General features: G+C 33.9%; 1 protein-coding gene, 1 long non-coding RNA gene and 1 pseudogene across 2 annotated transcripts; all 3 read right to left on the reverse strand.

Annotated features, from left to right (window-relative positions):
• Positions 1-999: 999 nt before the first annotated feature.
• On the reverse strand, positions 1,000-1,660 carry LOC150027924 (putative disease resistance RPP13-like protein 1). Its single transcript, XM_090300920.1, has one exon. The coding sequence runs from the start codon at positions 1,560-1,562 to the stop codon at positions 1,050-1,052; it is 513 nt and encodes a 170-aa protein (XP_090157046.1). The 5' UTR covers positions 1,563-1,660; the 3' UTR covers positions 1,000-1,049.
• Positions 1,661-9,519: 7,859 nt separating this feature from the next.
• On the reverse strand, positions 9,520-18,507 carry LOC150027925 (putative disease resistance RPP13-like protein 1; annotated as a pseudogene).
• Positions 18,508-21,814: 3,307 nt separating this feature from the next.
• Positions 21,815-24,131, reverse strand: LOC150027926 (uncharacterized). The gene is made up of 3 exons (XR_016520572.1): positions 22,469-24,131; positions 22,320-22,379; positions 21,815-22,135 (listed from the first exon to the last, which is right to left on the reverse strand). It is a non-coding gene; the product is annotated as an uncharacterized LOC150027926 (long non-coding RNA).
• Positions 24,132-26,100: the final 1,969 nt, after the last annotated feature.

The following is a 26,100-nucleotide window of genomic DNA, read 5'->3' on the forward strand; positions in this document are numbered from 1 at the left end:
TTTAGCATCAGTTAAACTCCCAAAACCATTAAAACATTTGCATCATCTAATGCAAATGAAAAATGACAGGTTGTTTTCGGTATACATTTTCCTTTATCAAATTTCAACTTGAAACAATTGTTTCCACAAACATATTTTGTCAGATCATTCAGAAGGTCATGCATGACAAAACCCCTTTTGGATGTCTAACTTGTTGAGGACACTCTAGAAAATTTTGGGCCATCCACAACAAAATTAACTTCTCCTTCACAAACTCATAATCTTTGGGAAATAAGGCACAATAAGCAAAACACCGTTTAAGATGAGAAGGAAGGTAGTGATAGCTCAGAAATAGTGTAGAAATAATTTCACTCTCTTCCTTTGGTAAGTCCCATATGTCTGCTTTCCAATATGCTTTCCAATCTGAAATTGATGACTTTGTGCGTAAAAGACATCCAATTGCTTTCAAAGCTAAAGGTAATCCTTTGCACTCTTTAACTATCCTTCTACCAATCTTCTTTAACTCATCGTTCAATTCAAGATTATCATCTTTTGATGCATGTTTTGCAAAACCTTTCTAGCATTGATCCTCTCGCAATTGCTTTAGGCGATGCACTTTAGACTGCATGTTAGAAGCAACTTTCTTATCACGTGTTGTAACAAGAATTCTACTTCTAGTAGCGTCATAGGTAAGAGGAGTTCGCATCGTGTTTGGTTCCAAACATCATCTAATACAAGAAGAAATTTCTTTCCTGACAATTTTTTTTCCAGTTTTTTGTGAATCGTTTCTAGGTTTCCACTATCATCTTTCCTATCAGTGATTGCCTCAAGCATAGTTTTTGTCAAGGCCAAAACATGAAAGTTATCTGAAACACGGACCCAAGCTTTGCTATCAAATTTAGCATTGTCAATCTTTGGGTCATTGTATACATGTTGAGGGAGCGTGGATTTACCCAACCCACCCACCCATACCCACAATAGAAAGAATTGACGACGATTATCAGTTTCTGATGGGAGCCAATTAATGATTATATATTTATCAGCATCTCTGCCATAAATAACACTTTCAATCATCTTATCAAAGAAGATGATGGCACGTTACTACCTAATCCATCACCAAAATAAGTACACTCTTTCAAACCAAGAGCACCCTTTTGCCTTGCAAGATATTCTAATTTTTCTAAGACTTCTTTCAACCCTAAGTCAATTCTCTTGTTAAATGAACTGAAAGTAGAGTTGATGAAGTTTGATACCTTGTAAGCGATGGTTTGAGGTTCAAGTTCAGCTTCCACTTGACATCTGGTGAGTTCATAATCTATTTCGTCCAAAAGATCCTCTACATCAAAGACAGCCTCTTTGACCACAAAAAGCCATGCTTTGACGTGTGGATCTGTGAACTGCTTTAGTTCAGCATCATCAACGAGAGCATTGATGGAGTGCAGCATGATGTTCGAATTGCCGAGCAGTTTCTCATCAAGTTTTATTCTCCGAAAGAAGTCTACAACCTGAGGAGAAGCCAGCCTATCAAATGCAAACTGAAGGAAAGCCGAAAGAAGAGCACCACCAACAAGTTCTACTGCCATGGTAGAAATTGGCGAGGGATAGGGTGAATGGAAATCATTAATTTGAAGTTCAGATCGTAACAATTATTGATGAGATGAGTAGTAAGTTGTTCTACAGAGGATGCCTTGACTTTAAGATGGTGGAACATCTTTTCTTTGAGTCTTCTTGAAAACTAGAATATTCTCAGTTTAGTTCCCTGATCCTGCCACGAATAAGAAAGCGTGATAGTTGGATTAGAAGTGGATGGTTCAAACTTTAGCAGATTGAATTTTATTCAACGGTTTTGATGAGTTGAACTTGTGTGTGTATAAATCCATAGTGTAGAAAATCTGCTTAAAAACGGTTGATGCCCCAAGTCGAGCAATAATTGTTGAATTTTCTGACAAACCTATTTAATGAATAAGTCCAACTGTTGAATTTTCCTAACTCTAACTTTACTTGTGGAAAAATTTACACCTAAATATCGGTCAATTGAATAAATTTTACGACTTTTTGGAGTATTTCTAATTTTAATATATTATTTTGTGGGTTATGACTCAGCTTTCTGTTTTCTTGACATAATTGAGAGGTTACTTGCCACAATTAAATTGCAATCAATGGGAGGTTAATTGCCACAATCAATTGCAATCAAAGGAAGGTTAATTACCATTAATTGTCTTTATTATTGTTGTCTCTTAGAACCACTATATATAGTGGCTTCCTCCAAGCAATGTAACACACAACAAACAGCAACACACACTTGCTTCCTCTCTCTTTTTCCTATACTCTCTATTTCTGCTCTTGGGTGTAAGCGTTTAATCCATATAGAGAGAATTTGTTTTGGGGCTATTTATCTATTAGCCCGAGAGGAATTCATTGTACTCCCAGTACCATTATAGTGGAAGTTTTGACTCTCTCGTCGGTGGTTTTTTACCTCTATTCAAAGGGGTTTTCCACCTAAAAAATTCTGGTATCATTCTCATTTTTCCTTGTTACTTTAATTTCTCATAATTTTTGTTTAAAATTATCACGCTTCCGCACACGATATCCCTACAAATTGGCATCAGAGCTTTTCGATAATTCAACCAGGATCTGTTGTTCAATAATGTCAAAATTGGATATTGAGAAATTTCATGGTAAAATCAGCTTTGCTATTTGGCGAGTCCAGATGCTAGCTGTTCTCACCCATAATGGTTTAAAGAAAGTTTTGACAGGTAAAATGATGAGACCAACCACTATGACGGAGGAGCAGTGGGATGAGATGGATGAAAAGGCATTGTCTGCAATCCAGTTATGCTTGTCCCATGAGGTGTTGCGTGAGGTCATCAACGAGAAAACTACAGCAGGCATATGGAGTAAATTGGAGTCTCTATACATGACCAAAAGTCTTGCAAACAAACTCCGATTAAAGGAGAGACTCTTTACACTCCGAATGTCCGAAGGTACTCCCATCCAATCTCACCTTGATGAATTTAATTCCATCATAACTGATTTGGAAAATTTGGATGTTAAAATTGATTATGAGGATAAAGTCGTTCTACTTATTGTTTCTCTACCACCCTCGCATCGACAATTCAAAGAAATTATGTTATATGGTAATTATCTTACCTTAAGCTTTGATGATGTCAAGACTAATTTACTAGCCAAAGAAAAATTTGATACTCAAATTCATTCTAAAAGTTCTGGTGAAGGATTAGTAGTTAGAGGGAGAAACCAAAAGAAAGGTAGGAACAATAAATATAAATCTAGGTCAAAATCTAGAGGCAAGAACTCCAAATATTGTCGTTATTGCAAGAAAAAGGGACACGAAATCTCTGAATGTTATAAATTAAAAAATAAGCAAGATAGAGAAGATAAGGGAAATGGTAAACAACTAGAAAAATTTGCCGAAGCTAGTATTGTTGAAACTGAATATGATGGGGATTGTTTTGTAGCTTCCAACACTGAACAAAGGTCTAAAAATGAATGGATTCTTGATTCTGGTTGTACTTTTCACATGTCTCACAATAGAGATTGGTTTACCACATATGAACCATTTATAATGGTCTTGTTTTGATGGGAAACGATGCTCAATGCAAAGTTGTTGGTGCAGGAACAATCAAAATCAAGACACATGATGGAATTGTTAGAACTTTAACAGGTGTCAGATATGTCCCTGAGTTGAAACGGAATCTCATTTCCTTAGGCACCCTTGAATCTCATGGGTGTAGATACTCAGCTGAAGGTGGAGTTTTAAAAGTGTCTAAAGGAGCTCTTGTGTTACTAAAGGCAATTTGATGTGATAGTTTGTATGTGATGCAGGGTTCAACAGTTACAGGTTCTGCAGCTGTTGCCTCACCCAACAAAGATAACACCAAGTTGTGGCATATGAGATTAGGCCACATGAATGAGAATGGAATTCTAATCCTCAAGAAGAAGGGTCACCTTGGTAACCACTGTACTGGAAAGGTTGATTTCTGTGAACATTGCATTTTTGGTAAGTAGAAAAAGGTTAGTTTTTCTAAAGCCATACACAGAACCAAAGGTACTTTGGATTATATTCATTCGGATCTTTGGGGTCCATCAAAAGTTCCCTCCAGAGGTAAATGTCGTTATATGATGACAATTATTGATGATTTCTCACGAAAACTGTGGGTGTATTTTCTCAAACATAAGAATGAAGCATTTTCCACTTTTAAAGAGTGGAAATTATTGATTGAGAATCAGACTGGCAAGAAGATAAAGAGGTTAAGGACAGACAATGGCCTTGAGTTCTGTTCGAATGAATTCAATGACTTCTGTAAGAAAGAAGGAATTTCCAAACACCTCACCATCCTAGGGACTCCACAACAGAACGGGGTTGTAGAAAGAATGAATAGGACTATCCTTGAGAGAGTTCGTTGCATGCTCTCCCATTCTGGTTTGAGCAAATCTTTTTGGGCTGAAGCGGTTTCAACGACATGTTATCTGATAAACCGCTCTCCTAACAGATCAATTGATTGCAACATTCCAGAAGAAGTTTGGTCAGGTAACCCTGTTCATTATTCTAATCTTAAAATATTTGGTTTCCCTGGTTATTCTAATGTAAACGAGGGAAAATTAGAATCTCGTGCTAAGAAGTGCATTTTCTTGGGTTATGGATTAGGGGTTAAAGGCTATCGTTTATATGACCCGGAATCTCACAAAGTAATTTATAGTCGGAATGTGACCTTTAATGAAAATGTTATGCTCTCTTCTGTAAAAGATACTGTCATTTCCTCAATTGATACAAGTGACCAGGAAGATGCTCGAGAGAAGGTGGAGTTTGAGATTAAAGCACCCGCTCATGAGGAAGACGTTCCCAATTCCTCCAGTACTCAAGATGATCAAGTTACTGTTATTGATGGTACAAGTGAACATTTGAGTCCACATGAGCAATGTCCACCTAAACGACGAGGGTTACCACAGCCGTGGTCTATGGCTCAAGAACTTCCACAGCAGAGACCAAGAAAACCGACTCAAAGATTAATTGCAGAATCTGCCAACATTGCTTATGCTTTAACTATTTCACAAGAGATAGGTGAAGAAGGTGAACCCAAGAATTACTCTGAAGCTATCTCTGGTGATGACTCAACAAAGTGGATTGCTGCTATGCAAGAAGAAGTTGAGAGTCTTCTCAAAAACGAAACATGGGAATTGGTAAAGTTACCAGAAGGAAAACGAGTCATTAGTTGCAAGTGGATCTTTAAGAGAAAAGAAGGGATCCCTGGTGTTGAGAGTACAAGGAATAAAGCAAGATTTGTTGTAAGAGGTTTTGATCAAGAGAAAGGTATTGACTTTAATGAAGTATTTTCTCCTGTTGTTCGTCATATTCAATACGTATATTACTTGCTTTAGTTGCCTTGTATGATCTGGAGCTGGAACAGTTAGATGTGAAAACCGCTTTTCTTCATGGTAATCTTGAGGAAGAGATTTACATCCAGCAGCCTGAGGGGTTTGTTCTTGGAAAGGAGAACCATGTATGTCGTTTGAAGAAATCTCTCTACGGCTTGAAGCAATCACCAAGACAATGGTATAAAAGGTTTGATTCTTTCATGATTAGACATGGATACTCCAGAAGTAGCTATGATAATTGTGTTTATTTTCAAAAGACTATGGGTCATTTATATACTTGTTGTTATATGTTGATGATATGTTGATTGCCGCAAGAGATAAATCTTTAGTTAACAAGTTAAAGGCCCAACTTAGTAGTGAATTTGATATGAAAGACTTAGGTCCTGCCAAGAAAATTTTAGGAATGGAGATCAATAGAGATCGTCAAGCTGGAAAACTTTTTCTATCACAAAAGAAGTATGTTCTTAAGATGCTTGACAAATTTGGAATGCGAGATTGCAAAGCTGTTAATACCCCAATTGCCACCCACTTCAAGTTGTCATCAGATCAGTGTCCAAAATCAGACGAGGACAAAAGGCGCATGTCACATGTCCCGTATTCAAATGCAATTGGAAGTCTCATGTATGCTATGGTATGTACTAGACCTGATTTAGCTTATGCCGTTAGAATTGTTAGCAGGTTCATGCATAATCCAGGCAAGGCACACTGGGAAGCCGTTAAATGGATACTTCGTTATCTGAAAGGTTCTCCAGATCTTGGTTTGGTATTTGATCAACATAGAGCCGATCCCGGAGGAGCAGTTGGCTATGTTGATGTTGACTATGGTGGTGATTTAGATCGGAGAAGGTCACTTTCAGCCTACATTTTTACCCTATGTGGGTCTGCTATCAGTTGGTATTCTTCACTTCAAGCCATTACGGTTTTGTCCACCACTGAAGCAGAATATATTGCTGCTACAGAAGGTATGAAAGAGGCTATATGGCTTCGAGGCTTGGTAAGTGAACTTGGTCTTCAACAAGATGTTCTTGTTATATTTTGTGATAGTCAGAGTGTTGTCCACTTAACCATGAACAACAAGTATCACTCAAGGACCAAGCACATTGAAATTAAACACCATTTTATCCGAGACATTGTTGATACAAGAGATATAATTGTTGAAAAAATTCATACGGCCGGCAATCCTGCAGACATGTTGACCAAGCCACTTCCATCGGCTAAGTTCGATCATTGCCTGAACTTAGCTGGTATTATCCATACTTAATCAAGGCTTCATGGCGAAAGAGTGTTCCAGTCAAGGTGGAGATTTGTGGGTTATGACTCACCTTTCCGTTTTCTTGACATAATTGGGAGGTTACTTGCCACAATTAAATTGCAATCAATGGGAGGTTAATTGCCACAATCAATTGCAATCAAAGGAAGGTTAATTACCATTAATTGTCTTTATTATTGTTGTCTCCTAGAACCACTATATATAGTGGCTTCCTTCAAGCAATGTAACACACAACAAACAACAACACACACTTGTTTCCTCTCTCTCTTTCCTATACTCTCTATTTTTGCTCTTGGGTGTAAGCGTTTAACCCATATAGAGAGAATTTGTTTTGGGGCTATTTATCTATTAGCCCGAGAGGAATTCATTGTACTCCCAGTACCATTATAGTGGAAGTTTTGGCTCTCTCGCCGGTGGTTTTTTACTTCTATTCAAAGGGTTTTCCACCTAAAAATTTCTGGTATCATTCTCATTTTTCCTTGTTACTTTAATTTCTCATAATCTTTGGTTGAAATTATCACACTTCCGCACACGATATCCCTACATATTTAAATAAAAATAATAATTTTCTTATCAGTCAGATACAAAATCTTGCTTTTAAAATGAAAATAATGTTAATATTTGAATCTCATGATAGAAATTTTGTTTCTGGTTTATATGTAAGAAAGTTATGCTATATATAAAGTGTATGATTAAAAAATTAATGAAATTCTTCCCTACGACAGATCTCCTTTCCTTGTAAAATTATATTTTGTACCTTACATGCACAATCACTTGCATTTAGCAAAGTGAGAGGTAGTGAAAGAATATCTTCACGGGGAAAAGACTCTAAATCCAGTCTTTGAATATACAAGATTTGTAGAGAGGTGTTGGCTCCGAATAAAGACTTTTTATGGGTCTTGCAAGAATGGTGCAGAGTAGGAAGAGGTAGTAGAACTGCAGCAGAGGTTGTAAGGACGTGTGGAGGATGCTGGAAACATGGTGCTCATGAAGGTTAATTCATAAGCATGCTTTGGTTCATTATCTATTGTGGTTGAAAAACAAGATCTCCTGGAAAATGGGCAGCAGTAACCACACTTGCAAAGCTTTATTGTGCTCATCTATGAGTGCTTGCCAGTGGTTTTATGCCAATGTTCTAGGCAAAACTACCCATGCCAGTGCCTTTTACGGGTGCTTGTGGAGGATATGCATGTAATAGTATAATATAGGTTGTTTTTAAGTTGTATAGAATTAAGCTTAGGGGGCTGGAGTAGTCCTGCTGTCCTGTTATTATGCAGAACTTAAAAGCACATTTCTGCTGAGTTTAAGGCATAATTCAGCAGGTTTTATCTATGTTATTTGTAAGTAAGATGGTTGGGTTGTAGGCTTTTTATTTTATAAGGTTGGAACACTCTCTATTTAACTAATTAATTCTTTGTTGATAAAAAAGAAACTATACAATACAATACTTGGTAAACAAGAAACTTTATAGTTTTGTAAGTTTGTTGCTGTTCAGAGTCCTTAAACTTTTAGTGCAGATAGAGTTTTTCTGTTGCAAGAGAATCTCCAGAATGTAGAGGAGAGGTAATAAAATAGTAAAATATAATTAATTGTTATTTTTTAAAGGGAAGAAAGATTACAAGGATGTGAAATAAAAGAGGAGAGACATGATATTCTTTTTCGAAGAATCACAATTGTTTGAGAATGGATACCTTTAGAATTGTTTGATAATTCTTTTACAATTTTGCTTATGATAAGTACTTAGATTTAGAATGCTGGATTATAAGTACATGACAGTGTTTGGTACTTTGGACAGTACATTGTATAATATTTAGTATATTTGTATTGGTTTAATTTCATGACTTTTTTTGTTCAGTTTTTATTGCTTTGATTCTTAGTTTTCCTTGATTTGAAAGTGGCATAATTAATTGAAACAGTAGCATGCAAATAAGAAAAGTGGGTTCTATTTTATTCCTTCAAACACAAATTTAGAAGCAAATAGACCCACGAAAAGGTCCAACAAAACAAGTCACTAATTTGGTTCAGAAATACACTTTCCAACTCAACACCATATAATGTTCTAAGAATTTATTTTTAAAGTATTTGCATTTCAAAACTCCATTGTCTCAATTTGCCTCTCAGATGTTGGAGTTTGCTCGGGAGTTGTATAACAACTCCTCATAAGAACCCAATTTCAAGCCCTTATACTTATTTCCTCTTTATAATATCATGGTACACTGCTACAAACCAACTTTGGAAGACCTGTGAATAAAATAAGGTAGAAACAAAAGCATAAGCACATTGTTCCATTTAATCATTAACTTAGAAATCAAGAAAGAATGAGTGTATCCATCATAAATACATTAGCATACAAATAATAGAGCTGCATGTTTAGATTTTTCGAATTAAAGTGCAGTGCTAAAGCTTCACAATGTTAATTGCATTCACAGCAAGCTGCATATTCCCAACATCCCATCGAACTCAGTCTTGATTGAACACCACAAGACTTCCTTTAATGTTTAAAAATCTTGATGGAATATCCCAAGAGCTTTTTAATAAAGAAAAAAGTTGTTTAAAAATACTTTTAAATTCCAATTACAAGTTCCTTAGATACAGAATGTCCCTTATGTCCACTGCAGTTTCCATTCATCTTTCCTCCACTCAAAACCCATAACTTCATTCTTGGGATCATTTAGTTTCAGTGATCTATTATTAAGTTTAAGTTCATTTTTTTTTTAAAACGTACTAGCATGAAATAAGATGATAGAAGGAAAAATGTTGCTAAGCTAGATAAATAAAGAAGTTGCCGCCATACCTTCCAACTACAGAATACTCTGTTCGAAATGGATGCAAAATGTCAGACCACCTTCACGATTTTCGTAGTAATCTAAAAATATGAAACACATTTGATTGGAATTTAATTTCAACAGGAAAATTGAAATAATTTTGCACGGAAATAAGAATAAAATAAAAGTAATTGAATCATGAAAAACGTAGCTGAGCCATCCTCCTTTAATAAACATCATCAGTTTAAGTATAACATTTGCTGCTCTTGTTTGGAAAATGGCAATTATAGATTTACCGTTTGCAACTAAGAAAATTGTAATCGAAAAGGTACAAAGATATTGTGGAGAATTAGAACCTATTGAAGTGGCAGACAAATTGAAATAAGTGTATTACAGTAAATGAAGATGAATGAATGCTTTAATATAGCGCACGTAATCGTAATGAAGAAAGAGGGATTTTTATGAACCTTAATGGTAGAAAAAAATAAATATAAAAGAAACTTTTATTCACTTGTATATTAGAGAGTAAAATACATGGTATATATATAAGAAAAAGATTAAAACCTAGCTGAAACAGAAAAATAAAGTTTGAGTCAAACAAACAAAGTCCAATAATTTAAAATAAAAAATTAAATATATTAACAACGTCTAATTTTTGAACTTGTGAGTCAGTCTTATGATCGAACATTCAGTTCTCGGATGTGAGCAATCTTTCCCCAGTCTTCGCCATCTGGATTCTGACAACGTTCCTTCAGCAATGGACAACCCCAGATTGTAAGAGAAGAAATGGATTTGGGGAGATCCTCTGCTGGTAAGCATTGAAGGCTGGGACATTCAGAAAGTGTGAGAGAGGACAGGTGGCAAAGACCCTTGTAGTGCATCTTTTTAAGATTTGGACAACAATGGATTTGTAGAAAGGTGAGAGAGCATGGCAGCAAAACTTCATCGGGAAAACTCCACGTCCAAATTATAAATAAACAAGGTTTCAAGACATGTGTTGGGATCCAAGGTCTCTATCAAGGAGGCGATAAGTTTTAAACATGAAAGAGACATATTTTTAATATTTAATGGCAAACCTCCATCTGGAAACATCTCCACTTGTGGACACTTAGTTATCTTCAGGCTGGTAAGGGATGGAAACAAGATTTGCATTGGTTTGGGAAACATGAATGATTTAAATTGAAGGCAATCATGAATATCTAGATACATGAGATGGTTATGAGCGTACTCCTGTGAAATTATTCTTAGGTTTTGGCAGCTTCTCATTTCAAGAGAACGCAGCTTTGGAAAGAAATCTACCTGAAAGATTGTAAGAGAGTCGAAGTCTCCATCGATATGCAGGGTTTCAAGCGGCGATGTGTCCATACTGTTTCCACTAATTGTGAGCTCATCACTAACAATTAGTTTCTTTAAATGAGTACCTTTCAGTTTTGGACAAATATACACATAAAGCTCTTGAAGACGTGGAAAAGACGTAGTTTTACACTCCCATTCTTCCCATTCTGATAGCAGCCTGTAACTAGGCTAAACTCCAGATTAAGAAAATTCAAAAAAAAGGAGAAAGAACTGATGCAAGTTTTCTGTGTATATCCTCTTAATGAAAATTACAAGTATTTAAATATGCAGAATTCGTAACTAACCACTAATCCTATGATGACCACTCCACTGAAACAACTCCTAACTGATAGCCATGTTCTAACCACTAATACCCATGATGCTAAAAACAAAGAAAATGCAGTAACCAACAAATGAGGAAAATATGGTTGAATTAGTCCAACAGCTTTAACGGCTTCTTCAGAGTCCTCTTGGGTCGAGGTGGCGCCCGTTGACCTGGTTCCTTGGCCTTTTGGATCGCATCACATTCCTTCATATTGTGGAATTCCAAGCTCTCCAAGGATGCAAATGAAGAGTTGCTCCCATAAAATTCAGCACCAATGCTCACTATTCCATCCAGCCCTATAATTTTGAGGGTCTTCAGTGATGACAAAAGTCCAAGGGGGAGGCAAACATAGGCAGTATTTACAATCCTGCAACAGTAAGAACACCAGGTTTGATAACGAATTATCGAATACCCAACTTGGGAATTCTATACCATTGTAGTTCCTAATTGACAAATTCTCCAAGTGTTTGGAGGGTTGTAATTTTGAAGTACATCCTTTTCTTTCCTTGGATCATCAGGGATGTGGTCCGACTTCCAATTTAATTCTAGCTCCACAAGGTGTTTATCTTTCACATTTGCTTTTAATGCATCCAAATGATTCAAAATATTCTGCACGTCATTGATTGATAGACTTCCATGAAGATTGAGTCCTCCCAATGTTCCCAGTTGCCTAGTAATTGGCTCACTATTTCTATCCACAAAAAACGGATTTAGTACTTGAAGATTCTTCAATTCTCCAAAATGCATTGACATCTTTGACACCCTTGTATATTTAAATTCTAGGCAACGCAATTTGGTAAGTTTATGCAAAAGTTATAGAGCAACATATCAAGTCAGGTAATTTTTGAATCAAATTATATGAAAGATCTAATGGAGATGTTTAAGATCACATACAGAATATGGGACCTCTCTAAGTTCTACACAACCATAGAAAGATAACACACGTATAAACTTAATCTTGGAAAACAAATCATGTATGGAAATCTTGAAATTCAAAATATTGTGAGATAGGAAGAAATGAACGAAGTTTTTTAGCATTAGTTAAACTCTCTAAACCATCAAAACTTTTGACATCATTGGAATCAAATGAAAAATGACGGGTTGTTTTCGGCATACATTTGCCTTTATCAAATTTCAACCTGAATCAAAAATCTGCAAAGACATATTTTGCCAAATCATTTAGAAGGTCATGCTTGATTGTTGAAAGAGAGACCTTGACAATAGATCATTAAAGTACTCTTCACCAACTTCTTCTGGATGTCTAATCTGTTGTGGACTTTGTAGAAAATTTTGGGTCATCCACAACAAAATTAACTCCTCCTTCACAAACATATAATCTTTGGGAAATAAGGCACAATAAGCAAAACATCTTTTAAGATGAGAAGGAAGGTAGCGATAGCTCATAAATAGGGCAGGGATAATTTCATTGTCTTCTTTTGGTAACTCCCATATGTCACTTTCCAATATGCTTTTCCAATCTGAAGTGGATGACTTTGTGCGTAAAAGACATCCAATTGTTTTCAAAGCTAGAGGCAACCCGTTGCACTTCTTAACTATCCTTCTACCAACCTTCATTAACTCATCATTCAATTCAAGACCACCATCTTTTAATGCATGGTTTTCAAAAACTTTCTAGCATTCATCCTCTCCTAATTGCTTTAGAAGATGCACTTCAGACCTCATGCTAGAAGCAACTTTCTCACCACGAGTAGTGACTAGAATTCTACTTCCTAGAGCCTCATAGCTAAGAGTAGTTCGCACAGCTTCCTATTCTTCTCGTCTTTCGTTCCAAACATCATCCAAAACAAGAAGAAATTTCCTTCCTGACAAATTTTCTTTCAGTTTTTTGTGAATCATTTCTAGGTTCTCACTGTCATCTTTTCTATAAGTGATTGCCTCAAGAATTGTTTTTGTCACTGTCAAAACATGAAAATCATCAGAAACACAAACCCAAGCTTTGATATCAAATTTTACATCCTCGATCTTTGGGTCATTGTACACATGCTGCATGAGTGTGGTCTTACCCAAGTCACCCATGCCCACAATGGAAAATATTGATGGTTGGTTAGGATTGTCGGTTTCAGATGTGAGCCAATCACTACTACATATATAATAATTAGTAACATCAAAAAAATGTTACTAAATCAAAGAAAATGTTACTAATAAGATTTAGTAACATTTTATCAAATGTAGCGGATATTCTATGTAACTAAAAACTTTTAGTAACATTTTTACATTTCAATAGATACATTTACAAACATGTCACTAAATATTTTTAGTAACATTTATTTAATAAAAAAGTAACATTTTAAAAATATTACTAAATCTTTCTAGTAATATTTATTTAATAAAAAGTAACACTATAAAAATGTTATTACAAATTTTTAGTAACTTTTTCTAATATAAAGGTGACATTTTAAAAATGTTACTAAATCATTTTAGTAATATTTTTTTTAAGAAAATAACATTATAAAAGTGTTACTAATTATTTTTATTAATTTTTTTTGTTAAAGAAGTGACATTTTAAAAATGTTACTAAATATTTTTAGTAACATTTTTATAATGTTATTTTTTTATTAAAAAAATATTACTAAAAAAATTTAGTAACATTTTTTAAATGTCACTTCTTTATTAAAAAAAAGTTACTAAATCTTTTTAGTTATATTTATTTTAAAAAAAAATAACATTATAAAAATATTACTAAAAATCTTTAGTAACTTTTTTTTAATAAAGAAGTGACATTTAAAAAATGTTACTAAATTTTTTTAAGTAATATTTTTTTAATAAAAAAGTAACATTATAAAAATGTTACTAAAAATGTTTAGTAAATTTTTTTATTAGAAAATTATACAAATTACTTAAATTTAGATTTTGATTGTAAGATATTAATTATGTTTAGATGTTTTTATTCTATAAACAAGCTAGTAATAAAAATCTATCAACACAAACGCCAATAATTTCAATGGATTTTCAATTGTTGAAAATGAATTTAGAAATATTTTGTCAATACATGTCACTTTTGTTTATCATCTAGCACATATAAAATTTCTAGTATGTACTATGACTAGAGTCTCACAATCACACAATCAGTTCATGGGAATGACAATGACAATCATTCACCGATGGGATCAAATTTGGTGACATTGGATTTGTGACATTAGTCAGCAGATATCCAATCTGAAAGAAAAACAGAGGTAAATTAAAATATCAACTGAATTCAATGCAATACAGGATAAATACCAAGAATAGTTCTGAACTAACTAAACTCATAACATACATGTGCAGACATTTAATATAAGTTATTTAGATATTCAAGAAAGAAACAATGACAAAATTTCTAAAATTACACACTTCAAATATAGCTTGCGACTAGTCAACAGTTTATCTCATCTCAAATTCTAAGAAAGACAAATGAAGTGTTGATAGTCAGAACAACTAAAAGGGGGAGTATAGGTGGACGATAGTTTTTTTTTGCAGAATAAAGGGGTAATTTGTTTTTACTGTGTTGCTTGTTTTGAGCATTAGGAGAATCCTCACTTCCTGTTCTTGACAAGTACACTGTCTTTCTTAATGTCATACTAACTAAAAAACTAAGAAAAAAGAACAACAAAGAATGCCTCATTGGCCTTCACTGGTCATAGATTGAGAAATGCACACAGTATCAATGACATGGCAGGAATCAATCAAATAGTGTTATGTGATCAATCAAATAGTTGCACAACACAGAAGTGAGAGATGTACCCTTCTTACAAAAATATAAGAAACATTATAGTACCAAATATTAACTACATTCAACTTATGACCAAAACTTGTACATTATTTTTTTCCTGTTATTTTCAAATCAGAATCCCAATTTCATTTTAATAATTTCTGCGATCCTTTAATACACACATTTGGTATACATTTTAGTGAATGTATCTTTGTTTTTTCTCTACTTATTTAACTATGGTGTGAATGATGATGATAACCAAATCTTGAATTAAAGAAAATTCTGTGAATAGGAGTGAGTAGGCAGGCATGGCACCACAAAAAGGTTCTAACAAGAAAAAGGGAAGTTTTGTCATCCATTTTAGGGTGTGTAGGTGAATGAAAGAAGATAGTAGTGGAGCAAAACTTATTGCAACAATATCAGCAATTGGGTTTAGAAAAAGAAAAATAAATGCTTGAACTGACTATGCTTTTAAATTTAAATTTACCTCATTTTCTAGGACATTCTTGTCAATGCTTTTATTTGTCACTTAAATGAATGATTAATGTAAATGAAGCAACAATGTTACATTTCTGAGGCAAGCAAACAGTGGCTGCAGTAACTTCCTCCACATGGAAGGGCAATGTGACTCCAGGAGGCTATAGGTTGCCACATGTTTGTTCATATTTTCAAAATCATATGAAATACAATGATGTCACACTCATTCAAATGCTAAAACTATTTGTTCAAGGTGTTTGATTCCAATAAAGCAATTGTAAAGAAGAAAGAAAATTGAAAGAAGAAACTATGAAAACAAATAGATGGAACCATCATCAACTATAATAAAGAATATAAAAAAAATCTGATTACCTAATCATGAACTTTAATTCGTCCCATCAAAATGAAGCTTATTTCTTTTGAACACCACTGATTTCAATACTTGTGTTAGATGGAGTTCATTAACAAAAACAATAATGAAACAAAATAAACATATAAAACTATGATCTTATAATAAATTACACTAATAACCTTTCTTCTACTGTACTGAAATGTAGTTTTCCTCTTAGTCTACCTGCTCTATTGAAATAAAGTTATTTTGCCTTATTCAAATATCATAATTAAGTCAATCAATATTAAATTACTTAAAATAAAATAAAAAAAACTTAGACTTATTTCATTTGTCATACACTTTCATGCTTTAAAAGCCTTTTTATGAACCTATTTTTTCAAAAGAAATGTTAATTACCAATGACTTCAAATAATTAAAATATCATTTTTTTAATTTCACTTACTCTTTCAACATTCTCTGAATCAACATTTATTTCTTTATAATTATTTTCAAATTCCTCCCTGTAATAATGATGGTTAGTAACCAATAAATCAAAAGTACAAAATTAGAAACATATTTTAGATGACTATATTTACATGAAGAGTTCAATGGCAGTGAATGGATGTTGGAGTGTCTTAAGATCTTTTTCAAGTGTGACAACTCTAACTGTAAGGTCTTCTGATTTCCTGGATAATAAAATAGTAGAATGTATTCCAAAACAAGATTAACAAAATTAATTAATAAATAATATAAAAACAAAATAAAGAAAAAATGTTATACAAGTTTATCCCTTAGCTAATTTCGTGTTATACAAGTTCACCCCTTAGCTAACTTTAATATTTAAAATTCAGTATACGTAAATTATGATGACACAATATTCCATTTCCATATATAATCATGGTTAGGTCGAGTTAGAATAGTTAAAAAGATCATAATATATCAACCTGTTTTTATAAAGATGAATGATTACATATCCTTGTTGAAACAAAGGAAATACTTTGAAAGCCTATTACTGTGGTCGGCCTTAGATGCAATTTTCATGCTAAGTTTCTAGCACTTCTACATATTTTAGACTTTGAAAAAGAAACACTTTTTCACGAAAGGTACCATGCATGTGCCTTTTTTTATTCATTCAACAGGTTTTGCCAATTTTAGTGTTTGAACAGGCTTTCAAAGTACTATTCTAAAAATAAAAATAAACCAATTACTACTAGAAGAAAAGATCTATCAAATAAAAATAATTAATATTATCATATCACTGCCAAATCAGAATCAACACGTCTTGTACCAAATCAAGGAGAGAATCACTAATTATTAGCATTTTAATACTGAAATCAAACACAAATTAATCATAAAAAATGAGACCGCAATAATCACCTACTAAAAAAACACTAATCCAAGGTTCAAATGTGAGAAATAAAAACTGTAAATGAAAACAATAAGAAATTGAAGCGTTTGAACAATAGAGGAAATCTTACCTCTGAGAGAATGACCGAGCGAACGAGCAGGACGTAGATGAAGCACAGAGAACAGAGTGAAACCTGAGGAAGAGGAAGGGCACTGTGAGACTGAGAAAGAGGAACGACGAGATTGAGAAAGTGACAAAGAGGAATGTGAGAGATTGAGATTGAGAGAGAGGAAGAGGAACATGAGAGACTGAGATTGAGAGAGTAAACAGTGAGGGCAAAACAGTGAGAATCAGTGGCTTCGAAAGAGTAACTTCGAAAAAACACTATTGAATGAGAAAGAAAAACAGTATGAGAAATTGAGAGTATATTTTGTATAAATTTAGTAAAGTGTAATATTTAAAAATTTTACTAAGTTAAAAAATTTAAGAGAAAATAGTAGTTTAAATTTACAAATTATAATATTTATTTATAAAATGTTACTGTTTCTTTTGTGTATAGTGACATTTATATCAAAATTGTTACTATAATAATTAAAATTTATGTTTATTTTATTTATAGTGACATTTATATAAAAAAGTGTTACTATAATAATTAAATTTGATATATTGTAACATTTTAAATAAATGTTACTAGGAAAATATTACCATAGATAGAAAATGGTGTAGTGAATTAATGATTATATCTTTATCCGCTTCTCTACCACAAATAACACTTTCACCCACCAGAGAAGATGATGGCAATTTCTGTGACACTTTACTACTTAATCTATCATCAAAATAAGTACCCTCTTTCAAACCAAGAGCACCTTTTGGTTTGCAAGATATTCTAGTTTCTCCAGGACTTCTTTCATCTCTGATTCAATTTTTTGTGTTAAATGAAGAGAAAGTAGAGTTGAAGAAATTTGATACCTTGTAAGTAAAGGTTTGAGGCTGGGACTGAGCTTCGAATTGGCATCTGTTGAGTTCATAGTCTATTTCAGCCAAAAGATCCTCTGCATCAAAGACAGCCTCTTTGACAGCAAGAAGCCATGCTTTGACGTGTGGATCTGTGAACTGCCTTAATTCAGCATCATCAGCGAGAGCATTGATGGAACCCAGCATGATGTTCAAATTGGCGAGCAGTTTCTCATCAAGTTTTCTTCCACGAAAGAAGTCTAGAAATTGAGGAGAAGCGATTCTATCGAATGCAACCTGAAGAAAGGCCGAAAGAAGAGCACCAAGAACAAGTTCTGCTGCCATGGTAGGAGTTGAAATGGAGTGAATGGAGGTGTGTGATTTGAAATGGATTAAGTGCATGGATTACTATGAAATGAGTAGTTGGCTATATTACGAAGATGGATGAGTTCACTCTCAGGAGAGTGGAACATCTTTTTCTTTGATGGCTACTAAACCAATAACTTTTAAGTCTTTTTCCGACAACGCATCCAAACTTTGTCAGCTTTGTTCCACAATTATGAATGGGCTGTTAAAAGATTGGATAAGTTTGATTCAGCAATATAAATTGTGACAGTTCGATATTCATTAAACGGTTGTGATGAATGAAAGTAATATATGCGTAGTAATCTTTAATTGCTTGGATATTCTCTGACTTGAAAATATAAAAAGAAAAATATCTTTTCTGCATACTTTCTTTATTTACTTAATTGGTTATATGAGATAATTATGTCAGTTTAGTACATGCAGCCAGTAATTGTTAATTAACCAAGATTTGGTTTGTTGGTTTGTGTCTCTCTATTTATCGTTAGAGTAGTTTTTTGCAATTATTTGAATAATGTTGTGGTGTTTTCAATGTGTAATAGTGTGATTAAAATACTATGCAAATAAGGTTTTGTTTGTTCTAGTAATTAATTATATTGTTTTCTGATTAACTTTGTTTGAGTTTATTAAGATTTTTTACTCATCTTTATGTCTATGTTTTTTTTTTGTTCATGATCCACTATTTGTTTGTCAAGTTGTTCGATTTTTTTTATAATATTTATAGTTTGTTTATGAATTTCCATATCTGGTAGGTTATTTAGTTATTGCTTGTAATATATGAGGTGGTCTTTTTAGAAGTTGTGATCCATTATAAGGAAAATGTGTAAATACGGACATGATGAAATATGATGGGTGTAAAGGGTCTTCTAAGATAGGTAAATGGAGTTATTTTGAGATATTATTAAAAAAATAGGATGGTAGAAGTATGATGTTCTATTGATGGCTATGTTAAAGATATTAAAAAGCTTTTACCTGCAGCTCATAAAATATATTGCATTTGACATATGTATTCAAATTTTAGGAATAAGTTACTAGAAAAACGTTCAAGAATATTTTAACATCCAAAACTAATGTTTTTGTAAGATCGTTTAGTGAGAAAAAAAAAATCTATTAGATACTTAGACGGTCGAATAATCTAATAGTCTGTTAGACATTTTGACCGTTCACTGCTTTTTAATAGTCTAATAGATCATAAATTTTTAGAATCTCAACGATATAATAAAATATAGACATATATACACATGTAATAGATATAACACTGAAGGTTTATCTCATCAAAGAAAAAATAAGAATGAAAAGAGTAAACTTTTCTTTACAATAAATGCTGCAGATAAGACAAAAAAAAGATTGACTGAGTAAGACTAAGTCTACTTAGTAATTACTTTCTTATATTTTACCGAGTCATTTTATCTCTTTACAAATTGGAATATTAATATAGTTAAATTTCAACTAAAAGGTTCAAATGAAACTATTGATTACACAATTCACTATAAAAAAAGGTATGAGCTACGTCCTTAAACAAAGAACAACACGAGAGAAAAAAATAAAAATAGAGAGAAAAACTGATTCAAGGGGGGTAAAAGTCTTTACTATCACAAACAAAAACTTTTAAACTCCTATTGTAATTTTGTTTCAGGAGAAACCAGATCAAACTTTGTTGAAAATAGAAGCTGAATTACTCTATTAAACAATGTCATGGTACATTGGTAGATAACAACTTGAATGCTATTTCATAACTCAATAAGAAAAGCATGTATAATTTCAAGTTGTAATAATGGACGCTTAGAAGCATTTACATTTCACAGCTCCCATTACTTCAATCTCTCTATCAGATGCAATAGCTTTCCTGAATTTGTTTAGGTACTCATCCTGTGATCATCTAATTTCAAACCCTTCTACTTGTTTTCTCTTCATCATATCTTGATACAAGATAGTATAATTGATTAGTAAAGCTTCTTATCTTCCAATTAAATCATTAATTTAAAATCAAAACCTAACAAAAGAACCTGTTGAAGTGGTAGAAAAATTGAAAAACGTGCATGTCTAATCTTGAACTAGTGACTCTTGGATGTGACCAATCTTTCCCCAGTCTTCGTCATTTGGATTCTGACCACTATAAAAAAAACTTTTATTAGAAAGGGTCAAAGGCGGACACTAATCACAAAAAGCCCACGCAAAGATGCAATTAACGTGGGTTTTGCCTTCACACAACTTTGAAGCTAATATCCTTGTCGCAAAAAAAATTGTCGGGTGCGTGGCGTCGCAATAAGTTGGCTTGCGCCTTGGACAGAAAGTGAGGGCTTAGGCTTAGCTAGGGGGACAATAAAATTAGCGTGGACTTAGCCTTGGATAAGGAGACAATAAAATTAGAATAAAGCGAGGGCTTGACCTTGGTAAAGTGACAATGAAATTAGAATGGGCTTAACCTTGGATATGTGGACATATAAATTTTTTTTTGTATGCACTATTTTTGGCAGCTATTGAACTCCACTTTTAAATAAAAGTTTGAATTTTAAATATTAATATTTTTTAATTTACTTTTTTTTTGGCAATAGCATTAAAAAGAAAAAAACATCAATGAATTGATAAGTTAAAAACTAAAAAACAAAAGTAATGAATAAATTATTATATTGATGAATAAAAAGTGTTTAAGCACCGGAAGATGGACATTAATTAGTTAGCTTGGTTATCTTAGTGATTTCATTATTCTTCTTCTTAGGTTTAGGCTTTGTTGAAATGCCTTCCATTTGCGCTCCTTACTAGTTATGTTTTATCGAAACATATGCAATGAAAAAACTATCATTTTAATACATTTAAGAAACTTTGTTCTATAATAAATATTTTTATTATAGAAAGTTATGCACCCAACGGCTGGTTCTCTAGCTTAAGTTAGTAATTTAGCTGGATGACCACAGTTGTGAATGATTAGTTTGATAGGCTGGTTCTCTAGCTTCCATGATCATCTTCTCTGGATTCCATGAATATATTGCTTATCTAGTTTCTCTGGACACATAACATAGTATCTAAAACTGGGGATCGTACAACAGCAACAAAGGTTTAAGGATAGCTACATACACAAACATTTAAATCATATGGTATAACATCTTGGCTCTTATATGTTAAAGAGAGGATTATATTCAAAATTGTATATTGATCACACAGAATCCTCTATGGAGTTACTAATTAAATTGCAGATGTCACTGCATATACCCTAAAAGAGAATAGCCACATTTACAAACTTTTTTTGTTTCACTGTAGATGAAAGAAGCCTTAGGATAACTCCATATACAAACTTTTAATGTTTTACGTAGATGAAAGAGGCACAGGCCCAAGTCAAAAACCTGTTCAGTTTTAAATTCTAATCAATATCAAAACTAGTTGAAAAGGTATGGATTATCCTGCACACACTATATTGGCCATATCATTGGTCAACATGAAGTTTTCATCATGCATGATGTATGTATATTGCATAAGGAATAAGAGAAAACAATGCTGAATTGATGACATAGTGCAGGAGGCCAATATAAAACAATAACTCTTGAACAACAAAACAGATCCATGCATAATCCAAATATAAAACAATATCATTTCTAATTTTTGGATTGATTTCCACAGTGAATCTAATTACACCAAAATGAAGAAGTTTATGATTGAACATTGAAAGACAATGACACTTGCCAAATGTTTTAAGCAAAGATAGATGTCACAACCCAGTGTGTCTGTCTTCACAGAGGATGAAAAGAGAACATATATATCTATGTACCTCACAAAATTGCAATATTTTCCCAAAATAGAAAAATGAGAGATACTGCATGAACACACTGCCAATAAGATACTTACCCAAAATTGCAATCCTTTTTCCCTTGCTTATATCACGAACTTTTACTGCATGAACACACTCACTCATCACAACACTACCAAGAAGATAAAAAACATGCACATCACAACACTACCAAGAAGATAAAAACATGTTCATCGCAACACTGCCAAGAAGATAAAAACATGCAAAGAGTCATGCATGCAATGTGAGTAATACATAAATGACTCAACCTCTCCATGTCTTTCTCACCTTTGACTCGTACACTTTTCTAATTTGCCATTCATCATGAGGGGCACAAGTCACTCGAGTCTATAAAAAGAACAACAAATTTAAATAGAAGTTGATGAATATAATAAATACTTAAATCGAAATGATTGAAAATGCTATGTTATGATCACCTTAAATTCAGTCCACCATTTAAGTTGGACTTCCTCTGGTGTTTCGTCATAGTGATAGTAAGGACCCCTAAATTGTGACCTAATTGCATGCCCAATTGCCTTAGTAGCACAATGATAAACATGAATGCTAAAATGATAAAATGCAGTATAGCAAACAATTCATAATAAAGTTCAATGTGATCATAAACTTACCCTTTACCGACTGGTCGAATGATGACTCTCCCACTACCATCATGTTCTTCATCAGGGATATCATGGTGCGTAGTAGGCGTGGGTACTCGTGGGACGCCTTTTATGTTTTCCATTATATTGTTATAATGGAAGCGGGATTGATGAGTGTGAGATAGCTAGCTAGCTGCATCTCAGCTATTACGTTCTTGTCTATCTCTGGCCTAGGCACAAACACACTTAGTCGCACAGAGCTGGTGTGACCATGAGAGTATTAGGAATATCATCTCTAAATTTGACCCCATCTACATGTGGTATCATTACTTTGATTGCTACGGTGCTGATATGGTGGTTTTGGAATGCACTCAACTGGATGTGGCTGAGACCTAACAGGATAGAGAGGCGTCTCAAGGAACAGGGTATCCAAGGGAATTCCTACTGTCCCTTGGTTGGAGACATTAGAGATATGATTAAAATAATTAAAGAAGCCAAATCCAAACCCATGGCTCCTCACTCTAATGACATTGCACCTCGTGTATTGCCTTACGTTGTCCACACCATCGCTAAATACGATGAGTCACTCACATACCACATGAATTCTGATACTACTCTTTTCTTTATGTAAGCTATCACCTGGATGAAATTTTTGTTGTATCTCCGTACTCAGTCATTAGACTGGAACCTCATCACTTGACTACAATGTCAGCCACTTGGTCATGCTCCCTTTTATACTTCGCTGACTAGCTTTTAATTCCAAACCTTTATCCAGTCAGTTGTCAAATTAAAAATCCGCTTTGTATAAGAAAACGGAATGAACAACACCTAATAAATGCCTTTTCCTTTTAAAACTATTGGAAAAAACTCAACTTCCTCCCTAAGACCTTAATGTTGTGCTTAAATTTCAAATGAGAAGGATGAGAGTGACTTTGCAAGAAGACCAAAATAGCTTGTGAGCATATTTTGGTGACCCCCTAGCGGAGGAAGTTTGGTCATAATTAATAAGGGCACCGTGCAAAAGCCAGAGTACAAAGCTAGAACTACCAGTTTTTTTCTCCATTCTGGCTATTGACTATAGTTGATAAAATTGAAGGAAAAGCCATCAATACAGATTCAATACAAGTCAGGTTTATAACTGTGACTGTTAGTAGTAAGTAGTAGCTGTGCTGTAACGACACAGGCAATCAGAGAGATGGATTTAAGTTTGATGGAACTTTGATGGAACACTGCATGATTTAAGTTTAAACTCGTTGTTGACAAGCGATCACAACAATGCTAGTTAGAATTTCTGATTACATGCTTATTGGGAACGTTCACTCATTTTCAAATACAAAAACAAAGTTAAAATGCAAAAAAAAAACTGACTAATCTTCACGGTCGGTTTCATACAGGGTATCCCATAACATTATTTTTTGGCCATCGACAGACAAAGGATCCAAACTCTGCCATTAATGAAGGCGACAACCTCTTTGATTCTCCATTGATCTTGCAGATACATGTATCTCTATCTCACTCCATACCCTCACTCTTTCACTCAATATACTATTATTTGTGTCTGCAGGAACAGTGAACCTTTGAGTCTCTTATATTACATAAAGATCCTCTCTAACCCCCTACTTCGCACCTTATATCCTTTCCTCCCTATTACTTTCTTTCCCATACTACTTACTCCATATTCACTATAGGAACCACTACCAGCTACAAAATACCAAAAACCAAACAGTATTGAAAATGCCTAAAAGAAGGCATAACCAGTGACTAAATCTAATAACCCAGCAACCAGAAACACAGTGTTAGGGCACAATCGAGATGGATTGAAAACAAAAGGAAATGCGAAACTTACGGTGTTAGGGCACAATCAAGAACAGGGTCGTACTCCAGTCGCAATGCTTGAATGCTCAACAGAGAGAGAGAGAGAGAGAGAGAGAGAGAGAGAGAGAGAGAGAGAGAGAGAGAGAGAGAGAGAGAGAGAGAGAGAGATTCGAATGGAGGGAAGATGTGAGAATGTTGCTGATGCTGAGGAAAAGTGGAGTGAAGTGAGTATTGCGTGGAGAGAATTGCTTCAGAATTGAAAAATGAAAGAAGAAAAAGAAAAGAAAAATAAAAGAAGAAAAAGAAGAAGGGATTAAAGTAAAGCAAAAATAAAAATTAATTATTTGTGTGTAATTTGCGTGGGCTTAACCTTCATATTATTTAAATTTAATTTTAAAACTTTTAGCGTGGGCTTAACCTTCAAATATTTAAATTTTAATTATTTTTATAATTTTAGTAGCTGCCATTTCAGCAACGCAACCATTATTATTATTATTATTATTATTTTAAGTTTACGTGAGAATAAATCACGCTTTCCTCACACCTTATTTAATTTATTTTAATAATGAAGGTTTAATGGACACTATTTAGTGTCCACTTATGGCCTTCAATATTTGTTTGCAGCTAAATTAAGATTTCCTTGTAGTGGACAACGCTCCTTCAGCAATGGACAAAGCCCGATTAAGAGAGGAGAGATGGATTTGGGGAGACCCTCCACTGGTAAGCATTAAAGGCTGGGACAATCAAGAAGTGTGAGAGAGGAGAGGTGGCAGATACATTTGTAGTGCATCTTTATAAGATTTGGGAAATCAAGGATTAGTAGACAAATACCTTAGTTAGAAAAGGAAATGCATAAAGAGAGTGAATTGCTTCTTATGTAGTTTCATAAGGGTTTGATTTTATATAAAATTTACATAGATTTACTAACTTCTAAAATGAATAAAAAATTATCTATGTATAAAAATTCATAAAAGAAGATTTAACTTATGTCCTAATAAATCTAGGAAAATTTTATTTAAACTTTTTTCACTCTCTTTCTCTTGAGGACCAACTCGGAGGTGGTCTCCTCATCTTGATAGGTTGGAGTTGGGGCGACGATCACGGGAGTTATGCTTTGTTTGAGGGGTTCATCGGGCAAGGAGGTCGCTGCCCTTATCCTCTTTGCCATTGCTTCCAGCTCTTTCTTATTTATGCGGGACAACATTCTTTCTGCAATAAAGACAAGTGAATGGTTATAAACAACAATAAACCAAGGGTAGGGAATAAGGAGTACCAGTGTAAGCCTGCAGAGCACCGGGAGTGTACTTTGTTCAGAAGGAAGGAAGTGTCGAAAACGACCTCTAAGCTCGACAAGAATTTGCACACTTCCTGATCTGGTGGACGCAAATCTTCCAGGTGTTGAGCACTCTGAAACCTTGGCTCGGGACTCCAATATAAAGGAAACCCAACCAGAAGGGTTGGATCTCCTTTGTTAGCTTAGATTTCCAAAATTTGCCCTTGAAACCCTTATAGGAAGACTGGAAGAGCGTGAGCAAAGCTCTCCCAGTGGCACCATTTAAGGATGCCCATAGTTGGCGATCTGATGGTTGTTTGGCCTTAAAGAAATAAAGAAAAACTTCCACAGTCGGTGAAAGGCCAAGCTGGGAACAAAGAAT

Source organism: Phaseolus vulgaris, chromosome 4 (genome assembly GCF_051622355.1).
Source record: "Phaseolus vulgaris cultivar YP4 chromosome 4, ASM5162235v1, whole genome shotgun sequence".
Classification (NCBI taxonomy): Eukaryota; Viridiplantae; Streptophyta; class Magnoliopsida; order Fabales; family Fabaceae; genus Phaseolus; species Phaseolus vulgaris.